General features: G+C 42.3%; 1 protein-coding gene across 1 annotated transcript in view; it reads right to left on the bottom strand.

Moving 5' to 3' along the window:
* The window catches only part of LOC147026393 (clusterin-like), an 89,304-nt gene that overhangs the window by 11,420 nt on the left and 52,277 nt on the right, over nucleotides 1-25,607 (bottom strand). Inside the window, 3 exon segments of the mRNA XM_085883576.1 lie at nucleotides 7,681-7,779; nucleotides 8,881-9,325; nucleotides 20,284-20,457. Of these exon segments, the coding sequence (XP_085739702.1) occupies nucleotides 7,681-7,779; nucleotides 8,881-9,325; nucleotides 20,284-20,457 (718 nt within the window).

The raw sequence follows: 25,607 nt of genomic DNA on the forward strand, positions 1-25,607 counted from the left end.
TTCTGAGCTCAGTCCTATTCCTGATCTTCATCAGTGATCTCTCTGACTCCCTGGAAAATCCACTTTAACTATTTGCTGATGACTCCACCCTCTGCCATGATATCCCTCATCCTTCAGACATGCAGGTGAGAGCTTTCTCCCTCTCTATTCAGACCTTGAAAAAAAAAATCACATGCTGGTCAAACACTTGGAATATGTCTTTCGATCCTGAGAAATCTCACAATGTCATTATCTCTCTCTGAAAGAATCATCTGGCAAACACTCTTATTTACTTTCATAAAAATCCTCTTGAGGAAGTTCAGTCATTCAAGCTTCTGGGTCTCACTATCAGCCATGATCTTTCTTGGGCAAGGCACATTTCAAAGTTGGCATCCAAAGCCAGCCGCCGACTGGGCATCCTCCATCGTACAAAGTCCTTCCTTGGCAAACCTGAAGTCATATCGACCTACAAGGCTTTCATCCGCAGCTTCATGGAGTGCTGCACTCCCCTCTGGGCTGGCTCCCCTGCCTTACATCTTGCTTAACTTGACGCCATGGAAACCGAGGCCTTTAAGATTATTGGAATCTCCCTCAATGAAGCTGTGTCTATAGGCCTATCAATTCACCATCACAGACATGTGGTGGGGTTTCTGTCTTCCACAGCCTCCTGTATGGTCTTCCTTTGCTTTGTACACCCCAGGTTTCTGCAGGGCACACACGGTCCATCATCAACCCCCTTCTGGTGAAACTACCTAAATCCAGGATCACTGCTCTTCTCTACTCATTTGTTCCCATTTCTTCCCCAACTGTGGAACCAACTTCCACATTCTCTTCAATCTCATTTTTCCCACCACGACTTTAAGACAGCTGTTCACCACCATGTCAGATCATCCCCAATCCAAAACCATGATCTTTTATACCGTCGTAAATCTCCCACCCCCCCAACCCCCTCCCCCCATTTCTCCGCACACCTGTTGTTTGTCCACCTCCCTCTGTCTTAGCCTTTGACTCTGCTGTTGGTGTTTCCCCCCCTCTCTCTGCTGTTCCTTTTGTCCTGTTGCAGCTTGATTAGTTCATTGAACAAGTACTCGCTCTTCCACGAGACTCGACTATGGTAAAAATAAATAAATAAATGTCAGGCTTGGCCAGGTCACTCAACCTTGGACATGCTGCTTCATTTCACCCAACAATGGATGGAGGCCATCAATGTTAGACATGAGCTCAGGTCACTCGACTTGCATCGCATCCTTACTATAATTCATGGACCTGGGTTTATGTGTGTTTATGGGTTTGTGTGTTTGATTGTGTGTTTTGCTAATCCTCCAACAGTTCTGGGCTGATTACATCCAGACTTGTGACACAGGATCAGGTCAGGTAGGTATGGGAGCATGCGCCGGAGCAGCGTGTCAATCCATCCACTTTCCGATGGTACTCCAGGGGCCTCCATATGGCCATCCCCCAGGAAGATACCTGGCCTATCCCCATCTCCTTGAGATGCTGATCAACCTGCTGCTTCCACGAGGAACGTGGTTGGCCCATTGGCCTCCTCCACTCACGAGACTCCCTCGCTGAGAGAATCTGGTGAACAGGATCAACGTCAGGAAAACGAGCCACATGTCCATACAGCCGCAGCTGATGCTCACAGACTATGTAGGTAAAAAAATCTTATTTGAATTTCTCTCAGCAACCGCTCGTTGGACACAAAGTCCAACCAGCGACAGCCAAGGATTCTCCGAAGAGACCTGGTACCAAAGGAATCAAGTCTCTGTCTCAGATCACTGGTCAGAGTCCAAGTCTCACATCCGTAGAGGAAGACTGGAAGCACCAAGGACCTGAAGACTCAGACTTTCGTCCTCCAGCACAGGTACTGACAACGCCACATCCCATGATCCGGTGAATCAATGACTCCCCATGCCTCACCCAAATGTCTACTGACCACTGGCTCACAGCCAGCAGACATGAATATCACTGCCAAGGTAAGTGAATCTCTCCATGACCTCAACATCCTCTCCACAAACACGTACAGACAATATAGCAGCATCCAAGATGTCATTGAAAGCCTGGATCTTAATTTTGACCAAGGAAACCTGCAATGCCAGCAGCTCCGACTCCTCATTCAGCACCTCGAGGCCCCCAAAAGCATATCAAGAGTCTTTGCAAAGATAACTGCATCATCTGCAAAATCAAGGTCAGAGATCTTGACACTTCCAAATGATGCACCGCAGCTTGATCTCTCCGACATCCTCCCTAAAATCCAGTCCATACAAGCGATGAAAAGTGTGGGGGGCAGTACACACTCCTGATGAACTCCAGTAACAACTGAAAATAAGTTGGCGATGGCATCACCACATATCACAGCACTCTTACTCACAAAGTATAGTTCAGACATCAGATTGATCAGTTTTGGTGGCACCCCACGAAGACCAAGAATCCTCCAGAGGACATCCTGATTCACTGAATCAAACACATTACAGAGATCAACATAGACTGCAAATAGCCCCTACCGAAACTCTCGTCTGCGGTTGGTGAGAACCCAAAGGGTAAGGATACGGTCAATCGTTGACCTATTTGGTGTAAAGTCTGACTGCTCTGGGTGCCGCTGCTCAAGCAGATGGTGGCGAACCCTACCAAGAATTATCCCAAAGAGACCTTGCCGGGCACTGACAGCAGTGTTACCCCTTGGTAGTTGTTGCAGTATTGGCAATCACCCTTCCCTTTCCAGAGAGGTGACAACAAGGACCCTCCTCCAGTCAGTTGGGATGATGCCTGTGTTCCAGGCAGAGCACAGAACTGCATGCATCGAAATGAGTACAGCATTTTCACCAGCCTTGAGAAGTTCAGCATGGATGCAACAGATCCCAGGAGCTTTACGCCATTTCAGCCGGTTCACTGCAGCATGTGATTCCATAAATGAAGGTGGATCACAGGTGATTGGAGGATCAGCAATAGGGATAGTAACACCACTGACATCCAACTCAACAACTGGTGGATCAGCCTGGTACAGACGCTCAAAGTAACCGACCCAGCGGGGTTCACTTCGGACTGCTCTGGCAAGACACCAGCAACATCCGCGCTAACTGCAGTACACCAAGGGATGGGCTTGGAGGAACACAATGCGTGAATTCCCCTGTAAACAGGACAATAATCACTTGACCACAGGTGATGCTCTACCCTCTCACAGATTCCTCATACATAGGCCTCCTTTTCCACCCTGAGCGCATGTACAGTTTTAAGCCTCAACTCCCTGAACAGCTCAGCTCTGCCATTAAGCCTGTCCCTGCAACTCTGGTCAATGGTATCCAGTATCCCTTGAGATAAAATTCTTCTTCACACTCTGGTGAGTTCCAAGATATCCTCCAGCAACATTAAGGATGGTGATCTTGAAGGCACTCCATAACTCTTCAGGATCCCCCAAAGCACCCAGACCCCCCAAATCCCGACTCAGCCTGTTCGCAAACTCCTCAGCTGCCCTCTCATCGTCGAGCTTGCCAACATCCAGCCGAGGCTGGGATGGTACCATTCTCCCAGATTTAAGCTGCAACTTCAGAGATGCTACCGCAAGCCTGTGGTCGGTATTGAGGAACTGAGCACCCCAGTAGACCCTGCAGTTCTGGATCATCCTCCAGCGACCATGAACAAGCACATGGTCAATCTCCTTTGCCACACCACTAGTGTTGGAATACCAAGTCCAGCGATGAACCTGTGGGTGCTGAAACCATGAACCAGCCACCCTAAGTCCGTAACTTCTTGCAAAGTCAAGGAACTTAGTGCTATTCTGGTTCATAGTTCCTGACCCATGGGGACCAACACACACCTCATAACCATCCCTATCAGTTCCAGTCGATGCATTGAATTACCCCAAGACTGGAAGAGTATCTCCCCTGGGGCATTGATCAACCACAGAATCGAGCGTTGCATAGAATGTGTCCTTCATGGTGAGATCACTCGCCTCAGTCGGAGCATAAACAGAGACCAGGGAAATGACACCCAAGGAGTGACGAATCCTTCGACTCATCATATGCTTGTTGACCGGTGTTTCCTCAATTTTGATTGGAGTCAGCTTATTGGACACAGATACAGTAACTCCTTGGGTATGATAACCATCAGAGCTACGAGACCAATAGTAGGTTCTCACCACTCACCATGATCTTGCCACTCTCCGGTCTTCAAACCTCAGAGATTGCTGCACAACCGATGTTCAAGCACTTGAGCACAGATAACAGAGACAGGTGATCATCCTCTCTTTGGGATAGGAAATTTGAGGCACCCACCTGAAAGGACCACCTCAGGTTAACCCAAGGAGACCACTGTCTGGTGAACGACCCATCAGCAGCACCACGACACACACTACCGCAATCTGACCCGGGAAGGTTACCCCATGGTTTTCCTCCTATCATCAAAGAATGGGGGTCCCGAAGGCTTTACGCCAATCCCATCATCCGGAGAGCTGCCCTGCGGAGGGCAGCTGTACAGGAAGTACTCCCACGGAGTGGGTTTTCGATTTTCTTTGCGTTTTTCTTGTGTTTTGCAGAGTGACGGGTTTTAGGGTGTCCGGAGTGCAAATCCTGCCACCAACCTCCTGAAAATAAAAGTAACCCAATTGCAATAGGATCTCCGCAGACACAATTGGGCGCGGGATATGGATGGCCATTGGCTCACAAGGAGCTCCTCCGCCCTTTGGCAGGTTTCTGTTTTTGTGTCCATATCATACACCCTCCTCACCAAGAAACCTGATGGGGCGGACACAGTTTAGTCGCCAACAACCCAACCATGAAACAGGTTAGTACAGGTTTACATGATACCTGTAGCAATTCACAGATCTAATATGGCCTGACCTGACTCATGAGTTTGTGCGTCTATCCTGACTAACCTGACGAATGAGGATGGGGTGGAGGGGTGGGGGGGGGTGAGGGTGATGGATGCAAATTCACGATGTAAATGTGTATTGTGTAGCGCCACCTTCAGGTCTCCACCATTACAATTCTCTACCATTTACAGTGCAGTATTCCTATCCCCACGTTTTCCAGTGCAGTGAGGAGTTTTGAATAATAAGCAGAAGGTATGTTTTTGCTTCATGCACATAACCTGGCTTGTTTTTTTGCATATACAGAGCTGCCGGTTGCCTACACACCACCCAAATAAAGGTATGCGTGCTTGGAACAAGATGGCCCATGGGGCGGGTACTCTGCAAGTCTGAGTCATAAAGGCTGCAAATTTTTATAGCCTGTAACCAAATACACTTGCCTTGTTGAAACCTTCTCAGCCATCAATAGTTCGTAATGCCAGCACGTACTGTATGTATATCCATGGTGTGGCTGGGATGGGCTTGTTCATTAGTCAACAATATGACCATCTGAATAGTGACCACTTAATCGGCTACATCATTTAGTACCCCCCTTTCTACATTTCCTCTATGGAGGTTAGCTTCTGCAACAAAATGGCATCTGTTGTTGCCGCACAGGAAACTGCAATGCGAGTTGCACAATGTTTATGCAAAATGGTGGTGTTTTGATGCCCCCCCCCTCACCCCCAGTCATTTATACAATAATGTGGGGAAAGATGTATCCCTGTTAGAAAAGGTATTTTCGTTACTTTGAGGAAGAAGACATTATCTTCTTCGCTTTGAGGTACAAGGACATAAAATTTCATCTGTTGTGTTCTGTGTGATGAAGATGATATTGTTACCAATGATAGTACTACAGCATAACAAACCAATTGTTCGACTTTTCATAAAAGCACCAAAATTGGTACATATGTTGACTAATGTATTCTGAACAATTCTGGATATGGAGCCACTCGAGATTTTGCCTTGGTCAGCTTTGGCGGCCATTTTGGAAAATGGCCGCCATTCTACTTTAACAACATGGGATATCTGTCATTGTTATTCTCTTTGTAGGTTTCTCAGAGGTGATAAATACTCCATGTGATGTGCATTTACAAAGGAAAACAATACAAATGTCATTTGTGTTGATTTATTATATTTCCAACCATTGTATTGGGGAAGCATGGTCATTTTTATGGGAAAATCCATTTTCGCACACAGCATCAGTGACAGGTTCAGAAGTATTTTGTTGTGGTGGTGGTAGTGGTGGAAGTGGTGTTGGGAAGCCTACAAGCCCAGGCACTACCATGCGTGGATGAACTCTGGATTGCCTTTGGGACGGGCAAGAACTACCGCAACATCCCTGCCCATGAAATAGCTGCCTCCCTCGGTCCACAGAAGGCACGTGCCCTCCCTGTCTTGCACGCCATGACCGCATATGACACGGTATCAGCATTCGTGGGGCATGGGAAGAAATCTGCCTGGGCCACATGGAACTCGTTTCCAGAACTGACAGATTCTCTTGTGACCCTGATCACCACGCCAGTCAACATCCAGGATGACACAATGCACTGCATTGAAAGGTTTGTGGTGCTCCTCTATGACCGCACCAGTCCATATACGGATGTCAACGAGGCCAGAAAGAAACTCTTCACCAAAAGGAACTCCGTCCAGCGCATCCCACCTACCTACGACGCTTTGGAACAGCATGTGAAGAGATCAGTCTTCCAGGGTGGCTCTGTCTGGGGGCAGGTCTTGGTCCAAAAATCCGTGCTTCCATCACCAAGAAGCTGGGGCTGGCAGCAAACAGAGGATGGGTCCTACGAACCGCTCTGGACCACACTCCCTGAGGCTTCAAAAAGCTGCTTCGAGCTGGTGTCGTGCGGCTGCAAAAAAGGCTGTAGAAGCCGCTGCAAATGCAAGAAGGCTAATCTGCAATGCACTGGACTGTGTGCTTGTGAAGGAGAATGCCAGTAGACAGACGCAGTAGACACAGACTGAGATATCGGCCAAGCTTAGAATGTGCAAATGCAAAGTCACATTGCTTGTAAAAATGTTGACTTCTTGATCCAGAGCCAGTACACTTGAGCTCAGAAACTCATATTGTACAAGACTGATGTATGCGTGTACCATATGTCCTGGTAGAATGGTAGTAGACAGTAAACCGTAGCCACTTCAAAGTGAAGTGTGCAATAATTTGACTACATTTTCTGAGTTTGTCATTATCACGATTATCAGTTCCCTTTTCAAAATAGAGTAAAGTATGTAATCTATAATGCAATTTTTGTTGATTCCAAACCCATTGAATGTGATGAATATCATTTGACTCTTGTTCTCCAGGCAATAATGGGTACTTTTCAGCGAAAAGTTTCAGGAGAGCAGCAATTTACAAATCAAATAATGGCTTTTTTACCGAAAATACTGGCTCATAATATTTGAATATGCCTTTTCATGGTCAATTTACTAAATTTTACACTTTCCTTATATCTTCCACCAATACAATAAGAAAATAAGAGCATATAGCCAATTTCGCTAAAGTAGAATGGCGGCCATTTTAGAAAATGGTCGCCGAAGCTGATCAAGGCACAATCTCAGGTGGCTCCATATCTAGAATTGTTCGGAATACATTATTCTACATGTGTACCAATTTTGGTGCTTTTATGCAAATTTGAACAATTGATCTGAAATATCAGACTACGCTGCAGGACTATGATGAGGTTCATGGAAATTATGATAATGGTGATGACATCATGTAGATTAAGAGGAGTGCTGCAGAATCCTGGCTTCCACTGACTCTGAAGAATGACATGCATTTGTAAACATTATACATACTAACATACTCCACATGATGAGTAAAAATTGATAAATACAAAGAGAACCTTTTAAGAGGGTCTGACAGCTCTTGCAATTCTTCTCCTTCTCTCTGCAACCTTTACTGGCCCAACGCACTTCACGGCAAGTTCCATTTCCTTCATCACCTATAGAATAATCAAGTTCAAAAACACAGCCATCGTCAGCATTATTTTAAATATCACCAATAATAATATATACACCATGTTGTTTAAGACATCCTTGGCAGAGAATTATACAAATAGCAGATCACCCAGTAGGAGGTGCTGTGAGCTAACCTCTTTCCAATCTGCAAAGCATCTGGATCTGGGAAAGTTCATGCCTTTGCAAAAGTAAAATGAGCATCATGTCACATGCTTTGCTTCCTCAAATAATCCCCTTGTATGAATCGTCACTAAATGTTAAGAACAAGACGATAAATGATGGCCAATCGAGATATGACATACACAAAATCTCACATAAAACACTCCATCCATGCCCCTTTTGTCCCTATCTTCCAAATTTTTCTCTGAGTTTTGTCCCCATCCTGTCTAACTAATTTATCCTCCATTTTCATTTCTCCTCTCCTCTACCACATGCTTTCTCAATGTTATCTCCAAAGGCACAAGTTAAGCAACACCACCTAGAAGTCTGAAATATAGAATCTAGATGTTATTATCAATAGTCCATGTGTAAGAAATTTTTAAAAAACAAGGATGCAAAATTTCTTATTGAGGACACCGCACCCAACTGCACCTTAAAAATGGCACATATCGATTTTACAATGACATGAATAAATATGCAGATAGTGGACTGGAGATGGTAAAGTGGATATGTAAATAAATAGAAAATTAAAAGTTTTGCGTTAGTTGTGGGTGGTGATGGTGAAGTGCATATAAATAAATAAATAAATAAATAATTGAAAGTTGTGTGTTGGCGGTGGTGATGGTAAAATGTATATGAATAAATAATGGTTCGCAAAGCATATACTGTTTCCAATCCTGTACTATTCTCTCCTGTTGAAAAAAATGTTTTTAATTCCCCCAAATCGGAAATGAAATCGTGTGTCCCATGAATTTTGGCTCCGATTCCAAAATAATTCAATGTGCCTCGTGTACCCAGATCAGATGTTATTGCATACATGTGCCGAATATGAAAGAAACGTGTCCGGCCATTTTCCAGTGGAGGCTCCGGAATGAATAAACGAATAAAAACTACATCAGGAATTCTATTTTCGTGGGAAATCTTACCGAGTGGTTGCAGTGCCGGAGCTCCAATTGCTGAAAATTTCTCGACCATTTTTCTCATAAAACCAAAGAGCATTTCAGATAGACCGAAAGGGCCACGAGATGAGTCACTCGGGCGAGACAGGGTGAACGGGTCATTGTCCCACAGCCCACGGTGTGATGTGTGCATGAAAGGATGAATGCTTCGGGCCAGTCGAGCAGGCTGCGGACTTCCTTGGAACCAGCTCAGCAACTCGGGCCCAAGAATTCCTTGGAATGCCGGGGCACTGGTTTCGAGCATGTGTGTGGTACGTTCAAACATTCGATTGATGTTGCATTTGAGACTGTCAAAGTGCGATGCCAGTCCATCGAATGGATAATTGATGGAGCTAACATTTTCGCTTCCGTGGCTCCAGTGTGGTAGACCAGATCCAAACAGGGAGTCCATCTGCTCAAAGAGTTTGCTCACCTGTGGAAGATCACACACCAACACCATCATTTGAAGTATCTTGCACTTTTTTATTGCATAGAATAACTAGGACACTCGGTAGAGCGCAGTACCTCTGCCAGGCTGATTAGTTTACGTTTTGTATCCCACTGATAGGCCGGATCTGGATTCGGACCAGAACAATTTAATTGGCTTGTTCTCATCACCTAACCAACTCAACCACCAAGTTTCGTTCAATTCCATCCATAACTTTTCAGATATCGTGCTATACAATATATTGTTTTAGCCCGATGAATGAACGGTGAAGAATCGTCTTTAAATTTCTCCGTTTTAGATCCGAATTCAGATCTTCACCGAAATCTAATCAATTCTTCCTTGTTGCATAGCCAACATGGCCACCAAATTTCGTCCAAATCCGTCCACAACTTTTTGAGATATAATGTAATATGTCGTTTTTGGCCCGATCACTCAATGGTTAAGAATCACTTTGAAAAAATTCTCAGATCCACATCCAGATTCGGATCTTCACCAAAATCGAAATATTTCGTCCTCGTCACATACACAGGCTCTCCACCAAATTTCATCCGAATCATCCACAAGTTTTTGAGATATTTTGTTCACAAACAGACAAAGAAACACACAAGAAACAAGGTAGGTGGCGATGGGTCGCCGAGCATGGAAACTATAAGATATAGAGCAAAATGGATGTCATACAGCAGATAGGGAATCACCTTAAGATTATGCATATCAAATCTCATCCAGTTTCATCTCCTGATAACTACTCGGTATCCATTTGAATGAAAAGTACCGAAAATGCAGTTTTAAATCGGAAATCCCCAAAGTTCGAGGGGGTGCTGTGGGTGAACAAAGATCTAAATCGAAAATCCGGCTCGATCGTTTGTGTACAATGTATACCAGATGATTAGTGTGAATTTTCATGACCATCCGACCATAACCTTAGGAGGAGTAGCATTTGGTGCGGAGGCACCTCCAGTTCTCGCATATTATCCATTTTTGCACTAATTGACCTTTGACCCCTGACCAAAGCAAAATCGGTCAATATGTCCTGAGGCAAATTTGTAGTACTCATTGAGTACCATGAACCTGCAAAGTTTCATTCGTATCGATGCACTCACCTGGTCGCTAGGGGGCCTTCAATTTTTGCCAATTTTCGCGCAAACCCTAATTGTAGGGGGCGCTGCAGGTAAAGTATTCCATATATCACAAACACCAGAATATATTTGATAGAGGATCACCTGTAGATCATTCGTGCCAAATTTCATAACCCTACGTGGGATAATGGCCTTTTTTTTTTTGAAGGTTTTTCGGTTGTTGCTAGGGAACCAAAGCGTCCCTAGCAACCATCACAATTTCCAAAGCACTAGGTCATAAGATGTACCTACCACCTGAGTTTGGTCAAAATCAGCCCACGTTTACTACCAATTATGCTGATGACAAATGAACAAACATCCAAACAAACATCCAAACAAACAGACAGAATTACTGACAATAAGGGTCACCTATTTCGGCGACCCAATAAACCTCCATCCACCTTCAACGGCGGAGATAAAAAGCGTTTTAATGCGTCGAGTAAACTTTTAGGAAACAAAACCACCAAATTCTTCACCGACACCACAAAGGATGTCAAATGAATACAATAAGCAGTATTTCCTTATCAGGGAAAGAATGAAACTGAGGGAGTGGATTATATAAAAAGTGGAGAGAAACAGAAAATGTTATTAATCTTTCACCTCCACTGTCTGAAGCAACAGCAAGAGGATAAGGAGCAAAATTGTAACTTCCAAGACATGCATTCTCACTGAATCAACGAGAGCTGTTTACAAAATACAGAATGCAAAATGGAGGAATTTTTTTACCATTTCAACATTCATCCCTTCTTGTGCATATATTTATATTCCACTTCACTTCCTTTTCTCTTCTCCCATTCTCATTCTGTAGTTTTTCCCAACTACACGATTCTCCCTTTTTCTTCACCCAACTTCCTTTTCTCCCCTTGACTCTTTCTTCCCTTCTTTTTCTCAATTTTCTCCCACCCACATCATGCTTATATTTTATTTAGGAGACCCTTTCTAATGACGTGGCAGCTCACTTTATTGGCACTGCAACCTTATGTTACCTGCTGTCGAATATAATAAATGTCTAACACACATCGACCTGACACGGGACATTGGCCTCACAAAGGTGCTGCGAGTTATCTCTGGGGATGATTTTCTAGTGCCCATTCATTCTGTTATGAAAATATCATGAAAATATTATGAAAAAAGAACGGCAATCGGTAGATCGCTCACGTCCACCAAGCTGAACAGTTTACGTTTTGTATCCCATTGATAGGTTGGATCTGCATCCGGACTCGAACCAAAATCGAATCAGCTTGTCCTTGGCACACACCCAACCTGTCCACGAAGTTTCGTCCGAATCAGCCCACAACTTTTTGAGATATTGTGCTCAAAGACAAACAGACAGGGTGATTTATTTTTTGGAACGATCGAGGGAATGGTCTGTTGCCAACACACCACCCAAAATAAAGGGCTGTGTCACAAGAACTTGTTTCACACTCGAAACAAGATTTCCCGTAGAGCAGGTATTCTGATCATAATAGTAATAATGATTGAGTTCAGCCAAGCAATGTGAGTTTGAGTTCAAATTCCATGGACTGGTCATGTTATTATGGCCGGGCTTGGGTACTCTATTGATTTGTGTAGTTCCCTGTATTCAAGTTCATCACAAAATGCTTATGTAATCATACATGTGGGAATGAAAAGGGTATGTCGTGCTGAACCATTATGCAAATGATCTTCCTTTCTACTTGAACAATTTATGAGGAAGCATACAGCATCATTTCTTTCCAATGCTGTTCAATTAAAGTTTTGTCAGGGTAGTTGAGAAGTATGCACGATTTTCAACCCACCTAAAAAATGTCAACCCCGTTTTTCACGGGCTGGGTGATTCATCAATGCCTGTGTGTCCCTCGGGTGAACGATAAACTGGTCTACCACACTGCCAGCATTAGTTTACAGACTGCATGTACCATCTGCCAGGATTCGTTTTTCGACGTTAAAGATCCCAAGGTGAATTTTGCAAAGACGAGGTGGGTTATCAATGGCACCCTGAAAAAATATTATAAAAAAAAAAGAAGCTCAGGGGCACTGCATCAACGGTACAGCCACGCCTCAGTGATGTATATATATATGTAAAACATATATATATATATATATAGACATATATATATATATATAAACATATATATATATATATATAGACATATATATATATATATATGTAAAAGAAGGCAGTGTGTGTGTGTGTGTGTGTGTGTGTGTGTGTGTGTGTGTGTGTGTGTGTGTGTGTGTGTGTGTGTGTGTGTGTGTGTGTGTGTGTGAGTGTGTGTGTGTGTGTGTGTGTGTGTGTGTGTGTGTGTGTGTGTGTGTGTGTGTGTGTGTCCTCCATAACTCCAAAACTATTTTAAAAAAAAAACCTCGCAGCCTGAAACTTTGCATGCATATGAAAAAAAAAACTCCAAGGAAGTGCAAGAGTGAAAATTTGGTATTTGGATTAATTAAAACACCCCCTTTTGAAGATAATGAACACCCTTATTTAATTATATCCTTCATCAGGCGATCCTTGCCCACCTCGCTGTCTGGGGTCTTAAGACCTTCGTTTCCTGGGTAACCTCACTGGGGTCTGAAGCCACCATGTTTTTTTGGCCTGCTCAACCATGCCTTGACTTGAAACAGGCCTCAACGATTTCTTAACAATAAAGTTTTTTTTTTTCACTTTCCCTCACTCATATTATATCGAATGCCTGTTCATCATAGCTACGAATCACTGGGTACATTGCAAAGCTTATAAACACCTGGAGACACTAACGTTTGTGGCTTTATTTCATTTTTGCACAAGAATAACTGAGAGAATCTCTTAAACTAACCAGAATTACAAAATGTTAGCTCCATATTTGAAAGTATCACCAGTTAGTTCCGACTCTCCCAAAAAGTGTTGATTTGCCAAATTCAGACATTACACGGGCGTTTCAGGGTGCATAGTTGTATTGACGGCAATTGGTAATCGCTTGCCAAGCCAGGCATTCCGTTGGAATGCATGAGTGCTTTGGCCACTTACCGAGCTGTGCAATACAGTTCATGTCCTGATTGGGATGTAGAGTCGACAGTTTCTACCAGGTAGAGGTACATACACAGCACACACATAGAGGTACATACACAGCAATCCTGTACATGGTTGTCTGAAGCTCCACAGGTTGCCTGGAAACCAAAACATCCAAGAATGCCAGCCGTTGATCTGCTTCCTCTTTCATTGTGAATTAAATGTCGGGAAAGACAGCATTGAGTTGCTCTTTGAAAGTGCTTATCATATCTCGTTGTATGATAACGAAAGTAAGTGTCGTCAACATAATGTACCCACAACTTCGGTCGATAGATAGCAAACAACAGTGATTCCAGTCGTTGCAGCACAGCTTCCGCTATGATCCTTGATATTGCTGATCCCATAGGCGTGCCTTTTTATTTGTTCGTAAACTTTTCCGCTGAACGTAAAATACATTTTCAGGCAAAAGGCAAGCAGCTCCTTGAGGTGTGTAATCTTCAGGCCCTTGTTCATTTCAACGTAACGAGAAATCAATAAACTTCCCATTGTTTCCTTCGCCAATTGTAGCGGTCTGATGTGCCATACTGTGTTTTGCAGAGGGTCGGTTCTGCCAAAGCAGTTTCTTGGCCTGGGGTCATACTGGGCAGTTTGCCATCCCTCTCCCAGCAGTAGTTAGGCAGGAATTTGTAACTTCTTTCGGGTGCCAACGATAGCTCATCTTCTCTTCACGAAGGACACCATGGGATCTCTAACATCTTCCAACTAATGGTGACAGATGAGACGTCCAGTTTAACGTCCATCCGAGTGACAGCAAACTCAATGGTGAGATCACCCTGCCTGCGAAATACCGAGATGACAGTTTATAGCTGTGTCGGGATTCAAACCCAGGATAGACGGCTTCGAGGTGGGTGTGCGTACCTCTAGGCCATCTCGCCAGCCTCCAGGCTCTCTCAAGGCCTTGTGAATCTCAAAGGTAGGATTACTCATCCACAACCAAAATAACTTTGGAGGGCAAGCAGAATCGGAATGCAGAGAATGTTACATGCATGTAAGAAAAGCAAACTTAACGTTGCACTACAGAACAGGAATAAGAAAGAGCTTATCAACTTACACCCTACCACCACTCTCCAGCTGCACAAACAAGCCGACTCTGCACAGTGCCAGTCATAATACTGTGTGTTTTTCAACCATCTGCCATTGATTGAATTACAGCTGTTTCATCCATAAATTAATTTGAAAGGAAATTTTAATAGAGGGATAAGTGACTTATTTGTACTTTGCAAACATGCCCAAATAAGTTATTAAAAACACCTTCCAGGAATCAGAGGTGAATATTTTCCTGCCCAATGCTGAACTTGTAAATGTTTGGATATTAAAACAATGACCTGTGAAGTTTTATTTTTAACACGGTTAGTTGCTCTTTCAGCTCTTGCTTTAATACTTCAATTATAACACTCCGAACACTTCCAACACATTCCAGAACATTTTGAACCTGCTATTATTAATGTGGCAAACATGTATTTTACTGTATTACCGAATTTAAACTTTCACAGTTGGTGGAGCCCAAAGATTATTATGACATTTATGATTCGCTAGGATGAGTTAATATACAATCACAGCCAGACAACGATTCTGGGGAAAGGGGTGAAAATGAAGGTGAATGGATTTATGAAACCCATACCATGCAAACAGAGTTCATGAACACAATAAGGGTGATGCAGTCAAGACCCAAACTCTAACCTTGAGTTCCAGTCTCATGGTCTTGCCGCTACATTTTAATGTATTGGCTTATTTTACAACCCAGTATTCAAGTTTACGTGATGTTTCATGTTACATCTGCAGGAATATTAAATATTAATTTGATTGTTGATGTACCATACTCTTTACAGAGCGTTGGTGCTGCGGAGGCAGTTTATTGGCAAGGGTTAAACTGGGTGCTTTGTCATTGCCTTCCCAGCATTATTTGTCCATGCTCTATCCTATTAAATGCTGAGTGTCAAGCAAGGAAGCAGCACCTATTAATTTAAAGTCTTTGGTATGACTCGGCCGGGGTTGGAATGATGCATATACCGTGACGTTCACGATTTGGCATTTGCAGTTTGGCCATTGTGACATCATAGAAATATTACCTACCTTACTTATGTTGGCCTTGAGATTCACAAAGCCTTGAGAGAGCCTGGGTGCTGGCAGGATGGCCGAGAGGTACGCATACTTGCTTCTATGCTGTCCGGCCTGGGTTTGAATCCTGACACAGCTATAAACTGTTATCCCAGTGTTTCACGGGCAGGGCGATTCATCAGTGTGTGCTGTCTCTCAGATGGATGTCAAGCAGGTGTCCCATCTTCCGGCATTAGTTACTGGACATTAAAGATCCCAAGGTGCCCTTCACAAAAGTAGGCTAGCTATTGCCAGCACCATGAACAAATTCCAAATTCCGACCCTAACCACTACCGGGAAGGCAACAGCAAACCACCCAGTATAAAACCCTTGCTCAGGAAGCTGCTTCTGTGGTACTGACGCTTGAAAAAAAGAGCATGGCACATCGGAGAGGGGAGAGAGAGTGAGAGAGAGCGAGCACAAGTGCACGCCAGTTCAAACCCAAACCCATAAGCGGTTTTCCATTTATTACAAAAAACTTTTTTTTCAAGATGGCCGCCCCAGTCAGCCATCTTGGATCCGGCCACACCCAAAATCAATAGAGTTCTTCCTTTTCAGGTGGTACATGTGTGACCCAAATTTCAAATCGATATGGCGAACAGTTTATGAGCTATCGCACTCACAGCTATAAATGTTGACGCTCAGCCAGCCAGCCGGATGACCGCCCCAGTCGGTCATCTTGGATCTGGCCACGCCCAAAATCAATAGGGTTCTTCCTTTTCAGGTGGTTCATATGTGACCCAAATTTCAAATCGATATGGCGAACAGTTTATGAGTTATCGCACTCACAGCTATAAATGTTGACGCCACCCCAGTCGGCCATCTTGGAGCCGGCCACGCCCAAAATCAATAGGGTTCTTCCTTTTCAGGTGGTACATGTGTGACCCAAATTTCAAATCGATATGGCAAAGTTTATGAGTTATCATACTCACAGCTATAAATGTTGACGCCCAGCCAGCCGGACGGACGGACGGACAGCCGGACGGACGACCTGGGTGATAATATCCCCCTTCCGCCACGCGGCGGGGGATAAAAAACAAAGTTGTGCACAAGAGACTGCATCTTCATGCATATAAAGTGCAGATAGTGCAACATTTAGAACTGAGATTTACCCAATCAAATGTTTTGAATAAATCACCAAGTTGTAAACTCATTTTAATCTCTCCTTTTCTTTGAGCACCAGGTGTGTTCCATTACCAATTAGCTTGTAGAGCACTTGCCGAGTGGCTTAAGCACTCAAACAAGAACTCCAACGAAACGGTTGATAAGGAACGGCTGGCTTGGCAAGTGATAACAAGCTGATTGGTGATGGAATACAACCCTGGTGCATACACCAACTCAAGACATTGCTGATTGAACCTCCCATTTTGAGCTCTTTGAACCAGCGCAAGAATAAACGGCTTCCCTTTTATTTATTTTTTATATCGTGGTATTTTTTACCATGTGAGTGAAGTTTCCCCTCGATCTGTCAAGCCGTTCTGGAGAAGAAGATTTTAAAACGTTTATTCTTCAAAAAAAGTCATTGCTGCCAAACCATGTGACCTATGACGTCATAGGTGGAGAACTTTTTGGTCCTCATGGATAGGCAATCATACCTGCAATGTTTCGCCTCGATCTGTTCAGCCATTAGAGAGAAGATTTTTAAAGGTTTTATGTTAAAAACAATATGGCTGCCAAACCATGTGACCAATGACTTCATCAATTTTTTTGCCAATTAAAATTTAGCACGAGATGACCCTCAAAATTTTCATACTGATTTGATAAAGCGTTTTACATGCATTGATGATGTCATAATGAAGCCACATATTACATCATCAAAAAATTACACTTGTTTCCCTTTGGTTGTACTTCACATGTGCCAAGTTTCAATTTTTCCCATGAAGCGGTTTTAGAGATACAAAGGACCAAAGTTTTTCTTTCTTTTTTGTTTTTTTTACAAAATGGCTGCTATACCACATGACCTATGACGTCATAGCTCTCACAAAACCATTCTACATGAGTAGTCGCATCTATGATGAAAATTTCGTGAAATTTTTGTCGTGAAAAACAAAACCTTGTCACCCCGCTTTGATACAACCCTGCTTCGATCGGACACCTGACCCACGACGTCCTATTTATCAAATCAAATTCAGAACTGGTGGCCAATCACGTCTATGGAGTTTGGCGTTGATCGGATAAGTTTTTTTTTTGTCTAACATGGCTGCGAGACCATGTGACCGATGATGATGAAATTTTCAACAAATATTCCCCCATGCTGAGTCGATCATATTAAAAGAAAATTATTTCTCTGAAACTGCTGAGCCTTTTGATGGGACGTTTTACAGTGATGATCCACTACTGTTGCTACAAATATTTTATTTAACAATAACCTCATCAGTCACATTATGTGGCAGACAAGTTGGTTTTAAGAAAATAAATATACAATTATTTCTCTGAAACCATTTAACCTATCAATACTATACTTTGCAGTTATGATCCACTGCGCTTGCTGCATAAATTTGACTTCAAAATGACGTCATCAGTCACATGGTGTGGCAGCCACATTGGTTTCAAGAAAAATATTTTTAAAATTATATTTTGGAAACAGCTATAGCGATTAATGTAACTCTTTGCAGTTGTGATCCACTCACCTTGCTTCATGTAACGCAACATGTTTCTTATTGATCTGTTCAGCGGTTTTAGAGAAAAATGTATTTTAATTTTTGGTTTTCAAACTAACATGGCTACCAAACCATATGACCTATGGCATTGAAAATTTGGACTCTGCCCAGGAATGGGTAGAGGATGACATGTTTGAAGTTTCGTTTTGATCGGATAAGGTTCATTTTTCTATCCAATATGGCTGCCACACCACGTGACCTATGACATCATTTCCACAATGTATGCAGCTATGTTGTGAGATGATACTTGGTAAATTTTGCTTCGATCAGATAAGCGGTTCCAGAGAAAACATTATTTAATATTTTTCATCGATCCAATATGGCCGCCAAACCACATGACATCAATTATTCTTTATCATCCCAGTATAATCAACTCATAGTGAACATGTTTGTGAAGATTCCCCTCAATCTGTCAAGCCATTCTGGAGAAGAAGATTTTTGAAGGTTTTCGGGTAAATCCACGATGGCTGTCAGACCATGTGAGCAATGATGTCATAGTCATCAGACTTTATTCAGCATGGCGAATCGATCATTTGGGTGCAGTTTCACTTGATCTGTGAAGCGGCTCTGGAGAAGAAGATTTTTTTCCCTTTTCTTTTTTTAAGAGCAATATGGCAGCCAAACCACATGACGGATGACGGATGACATCATAATTTTTTCTGTGTTCACATCTTTCCCTAGATGAACCACAGAAATTTTCTTACTGATGGGATGCAGCATTCTACGTGTCAAATTTTCACCAATGACATCATAATCAAATCATTCTTATTCCCCATGTAGAGTAGTCACCAGATGCCAAGTTTCAATGGTGCAGTTTAAGAGATACAGAGGTCCAAAGTTTTCCCATTTTTCCAACATGGCGGCCACTCCACGTGACCTATGACGTCATCATTATCATTAAAGAATTCTGCATGCGTAGTCGCATCTATGGTGAAAATTTTGTGTCAATCCGATAAGCAATTGCAGAGAAAACAGAGAAAATTTGCATGGATGTACGTATAATCAGAAAACATAATGCCACCGACGTCTTCGTCACCGGATGACCCGTATGTTAGAGAAGAGAAGAAAAAGAGAAGATGAATGAAATGAAAAAGAAAAAGGAAAAGAGAAAAAGAAAAAGAAAAAGAAAAAGAGCTCTCAATAAAAAAGAGAAGAAAATGACCCATCAACAATCAAAATCCATAGGTATGTTACCCCTCTGATATTGCCCCAAACCTGCCTCCACTTACACACCCAGACAGTACCAAATATATCAATAGGGTCACAGTAAAGATCTGAACTGTGCAATACAAATAGCCTCATGTAGTTAATGAACAATCCATGACATTTACAATAACTGAGAAGCACAAATTTGAGCTGATGAATGTTTACCAATTAACGTTTTGTATCAAACTGTTTTTTTTGTATACTGAGTCGAGGCTCGTGGAGGAGCTGGAACACTGAAAGGATCAGCATGTAACAGAACGAAAAAAAACAGTGGAAATAGAGGAGGATGGCAAACCCTACAAGGTAGGGGATCAAAGTAGAAGGAGACCTGGATGAAGAAAGGACACAGGGAAGAACGAGAGCAATGGGAGGTGGAGGAAGACACAGAGTGAACGAGCTGGATAATGGCGGCACAAACTCCCAATCACAGAAGTGAAAGGAAAACTTGGGAAGAAGACTGCACAAGATTGGTTTTAAGGATAGAACCGTTTTCGACTTGTTCTGGATACATCAAAGCTCTGTCAAGAATTTGGCCCTGTATTATTGTTATTATTGTTGTTGATATTATTAGTGTTATAAAAAGGAAGGAAAAAAACTACTTGTTGGGAGGATTCATACTTGAGAGCAAAAGCATCCTCAACTATGATAATTATACCACTCAGTGAGCCTCAGGTCTGACTTTGAACACCAAGAGGTCTTCAAAAATATATTTAGCATTAACATATACAATTATCATAGTTGATGGAGTTTTCACTCTCAAAAAGGACAAAGAAATGTGGTTGAACATATAAAACTTCAAACTAAGCAGAAAAGCCACCATAAGGAAGTTGTACCCACTGAGCCACTGAAGCCAGGTGGGCCATAGCTGCAGGAGATGAAGTATGAATAATGGCAGGTTTGCTCCAAGCATGGCCTACACTCGTTCTCCCAGACCAAACGAGCATCATCACTGCACTTTCCAAGCTCTTCTTTCAACTTCTCTTCTGCTGCCTGTTGCCGCTCCAGTCCTGCCTAAAAATACAGATGTAACACCATCCTTCATTAGCATTACACAGTAAGCATCCTTAATATTGTATTAGATCTAATTACTGAGTCATTCAATTTTTCATTGGTTATTACCCCACAAGCAAAGCACAAAAATGAGGTTAAGCAATTGGTTCACTCCACTTATCTATATGTCGACACACATCAGTCTAAGATCAAGGAACAACTTGATTTCAATTGAATTTTACATTTTGAATACTGTGGAATGCAAGTCGGTACACGAACCTGCAGTTTAGCACGACTTTGGTTCTGAATTTGGCAAATTGTACGGAATCACATCCCGATTGCACAAGCACAGAGAGGAGGAAGGTAAATGGTTTAGTTTGGCTGTCTGTCAACGAAACAAAATTGAAAATCATTCCAAACAGGAAACTTACTATTTTTAAGGACGTCATAGGATACAAACAACAGGCACGAAAAACTAATTAACATGTTAAATAAGGTGGTGTTAAAGACGTTGCATCAACGGTGGTAAACTTCCGATTCAACAGTTTGTTTGTTTTTTTCTACAGTCTTTAAAACTATTATTTTATTTCAATTGAATTATATACTTGAACATTGTAGAACACAAATCACCTTGTTGGCACTTTTTTTTTAAACCTCCAGTTTAGCACTACTTAGACAAAATATTACACCATTTTACACAATCCTGACCGATCAAATTTGCCGCTTGCGATCTCAGCATTGGGTAACATCGAGATTCAGATAAAATGGTGGCTTGTAGGAAATATAGATTGTGCTCAGAAACACAAAGCAAGAGATGACCCTTCCCAAGTCCTTTTTCTCAAGACTGTGCAGGGTACCGCAAAGTGCTCTTTACACTCTAATTTTTGCTTGAATAGGTCTTGCATGCAAACAACCTGGTCAACTTCCAAATTCCCACCTGGGTTCGAAGTCAGTGTGAATGCCCTGCTCTGTATACCCTCCTGAATGGCAGGCATATAGTGTGGAGTGAGTGTCTGCTACCTAATAGCATCACTAACCTCATCATTATCATCATCAGCATCCTCCTCCTCCTCCTTCGATCCTAAGGTATGCTGTAATCACCCAGTTTGGTCTCACAATTTATCTTGAAGGGGCAACTGCAGAGAGGAGGTGGGTCTTCAGAACCACCACACCAAATCAGGGCACAAATATTATATTTGGCCAGGGCACTAGCAATAACATGTCTGAATCTGCTTGTACTAATGTGAATTGACATCTTCGTTCAATAATATGTTCTTTAGTTGGTGTATCCTTGGCAATTCAACATTTGTGCTTCCTGGTTTTGGTCTCTGGATGTGGGAATTTATGTTTCCGAGAGATTTGGTAAATGGCACTAAGGAAATGGTTCCATAGCTAAAATCACAGACATTTAATTCCTTTCATGAAAGTAAATATCAAGGGGATTCAGTCAACCTGGATTTCAATTGAAAAGGCAGTAACAACAGAATTTACATAAAAGTACTTACACAGTGCTTTAGGCTTCAAATGCTTGTATAAAAGTATGCAAGTACAATGTTATCAAAGAGTGAAAAGAAATGAGGAGGGCAATGATTATGAAGGTGGCACAGATATGTTGGCTCCACTTCACAAGCAGAAACACAAGAATCAGAACACTTATGAAACAACATGGGTGGATTTAAAGAACGATTGCTGGGTTTTCACAAACTTCCTTTCCATAAGGAGGAAATATAAAATGTAATAGTTTGAAAGTTCAATCTCTTGTAAATCTACTACACTCTCATGTCTCCTCCACTCTTTACACCCCACTCCCCCCACACACATCTCGACCACTCTTTCTCATCCGCCACAAGTAGAAGCAGCACAATCAATCTGCAACTTTCTTTTGCAAGCACATGATTATGACATCATTTGTGGGGATGCATCCAAAATTGGTCTACCCAACTAAAATCCTACATTTAACCCGAAACACACATTCAAAATAAACGAGTTTTGTCCACTCTCACATTACCCAGGCAAAAATAGCATTCCTTTCCTGTAGTAATTCTCTGCAGACTATTGTAGTAGGACCTGTTACCAACTATAGTGCATGAGAGTACAACTCTAATATACTATAGTTCTAACTGTAGCATTTTTTCCTGGGTATACTCACTGCTTATCTCCACTCATTTGTTCCTCTCACATGTGGAACCAACCTCCTAAGTCTGTTAAATCTGTTTTTTCCCTCAAGGGCTTCAAGATAGTCAATCACTTCCTGAGGTCATCACCCAACCTCACCCATGATCTTTTCCACTCCCAATTAACCATCCCCAAGCCCACCTTTTCCTTGCTAGGTTAGTGTGTTTTCTCCCCTCTCCCTCCGCCCACCTTTCTGTTAATTTGTTCCAATGCTCTTTAATCACCGTTTCTCCATTCTTGTTCTTTCAGCCCTTCAGTTGTGCTTGAGCTTGTATCCACATTAATCACCTATGTCTTCCTCACCTCTCCCCTCCCACACCATGCTCTCTCAATCTTCCCTCACCAATTCTTCCTCCAAGTGTCCCTCTGTTATGTTCACCAACATTGTGGTTAGTGCGTTTCCCCACTTTCCACTGTGTTCGAGCTGTTTTGCTCTGTTCTGTGTTCTAACTCTTCCACAAACCTGGACTTTGTACACACAAAAGATTCAGAGATAAAAAGTTTGATTCTTGGCTATCGGGAGTGAGAAACACCTGGATTTCAGCCAATTGTGCTTGCACTGTGAAATTATTTTCCATGGATAGACAGGTGTTGTACGATGAGAGATGGCAGCACAGCTCACTTGGTAGTATGCACACGTTTGAATTCTGACTAAACCTGCTGTCTGCATGCAGTGTCATCAAGGGGATGTGCTGTATCAAAGGAAATGTAAATCCAACTGTGGCATATACATATAGGTTTTGACATTAAAGATTGACGTGAATGTTAAGTTAAAGGTGCTCACGGAATTGGTGAATTTAAAATAATGATGGAACAGGAAAAATGGGTGTGTATATAGCACAGGCATGATTGACCAAATGGCCTCCTCGTGTTTTATCCGAATTTACAGCAGTAGTGCATGTATTTTTCAAGCTTCATGTAATCCACAGGATACACCTTAGCCCATTATATTATGTATTCATTTCTTTGGAGGCTGGTAAGCATTGATTGTTTGCACCGTGGAGTGCATCACATCAAATCTGATATCAAGAGAATCTTGTGGGGAAAAAACTGTTCAGTGTATTTTTGAACATAGTTACAAAAGGTCATTTATAAATGGAACAAATGAGTAGTACACCATTTCAATTCATTGAGACTATGACTGCAGCTGAGACCTATTAGACTTTCATCCACAGCTTGATGGAGTGCTGCTCTCACCTCTGGGCTGGTGCTCCTGCCTCACACCTTGCTCAGTTTGGTGCTGTGGAAACCAAGGCCTTCAAGATTATTGAACTCACCCATTATGAAGCTGGGTATATGGGCTCATCACTTCACAATCACAGACAGGTCGGTGGTCTCTTTTTCTTCTACCACCTTCTTCCTAGTCGTACACCCTCTGCTCTTTCCATTCTTTGTCTCCCCATTTCCCCCTCCCAAGGTTCCTGCAGGGTGCACATGCTCCACCAACAGCACCCTTCTGGTGAAACTACCTAAACCTTCCCTTCCAGGTCTTCAAGACAGCTGTTTATCACCATCTCAGATGATCTGTTCACTTAATCTCGTTAACCCCTCCCCCACCCCCAAATTTCCATTTTTTTTCTTCCTGAGAGTTTCCTTCTGCCTCCATTTTGTCCACCCATTGCGTCCTCTCTTGCCCCCCATTCCTCCCCAAACCCATTGCTTTGTCCAAGTCTTTTTTTTGTCCTTCAACCTTAAACTCAGCTGTTCTTCAAGTCAAATATTTTGTCCTTTAACTTAGCTATAAGTGTTTTCCCCCACCCTCTCTGTGCTGTTCCTTTGGTCCTCTTGCATCCTGATCTGTTCAGTGTTCTAGCTCTTCCACAAGCCTTGACTGTATGCAAAAAAGTGGTTTGCACAAGAAAGACCCTGGCTGACAGTGAGACCCAGAGTTTGAGTGACTGAACTTCCTCAAGAAGACTGCTAAGAAAGTAGATCGGAGGGTTTGCCAGATAGTCCTTTTGGAGAGAGATAGTGGAATGAGGGTATGAGATGTCTCAGGATTGAACGTCATGTTCCAAGCGTTGGACCAGTTTGTGATTTTGTCAAGCCCTGAATAGAGGGAAGGGACTGCTGCCTGCCTATCTGAAGTATATGAGATGTTACGTAGAGGGTGGAAACATCAGGAAAGAGATAAGCAGGACGTTCCAGAGAATCGGAAAGATTTTTGATGAAGATGACAAACAGGAGTGGGATTAAGACACACTGGATATGGGAGTTCAACAAGTCAGTAAATCATGAGATGAGATGAGGTGGCCTTGAATGCCATACCCAAAAAGTTGGGAGCTCAAAGTGAGGTTCCAGATTGTGTCAAATGCTCGAGATTTGTCCAGAGAGGATTAAATTCGTCATAATCCTGAGTTTGGTAACTGGCATGTTATAACGTGCATGGAATATGAATAACGTAACTGGATTTGTGCAAATTGTACATCATTCAGTTAATCCATGGAGCATAAGCTCCACTGGCGTCGGTACCCACATAGATAGTGAAAATGCACTTCCAGGTGGGTGCCATCCACATGACAATACTGTTCATCATAAATATATTTCCAAAGCAAATTGTTCATATTTAATTAACTCATAGTTGTTTTTTGTAAATTGAAAATGTTTCAAAATTGTAAATTTATTTTTGTAAACTGTAAACTTGTTGTAAATGTTCCCATATTTTGTGGATGACCCGATAACAGATCTGCGAATGAGTGAATTGAGTGACAAAAGTGTTTATTGTCCTTTTTGACACACTTTTCTTGATGGCCTTACAAAATATTTGCTGAACATCACATTTCAATTAAAAAGATATTCATCGATTAAAAAAAATTAAAGGATTTGGCAATTATCCTCTTCATGAGAATACATCATTATTTAAAGGGGAACCCAAAAGCAAATTCGTTTTTTTTTTTTTCTGAGAACCATTGAGAAGCATTAATCATGGTCTAATTTGAAGGGAAGAAAAAATTGAAATTTTTTTGCCAACCCCAAAGTGTCGACAAAAGTCTGAG

This window comes from Eptatretus burgeri, chromosome 5 (assembly GCF_056783735.1).
Source record: "Eptatretus burgeri isolate ZD-2024b chromosome 5, Ebu_testis_v1, whole genome shotgun sequence".
NCBI lineage: Eukaryota > Metazoa > Chordata > Myxini > Myxiniformes > Myxinidae > Eptatretus > Eptatretus burgeri.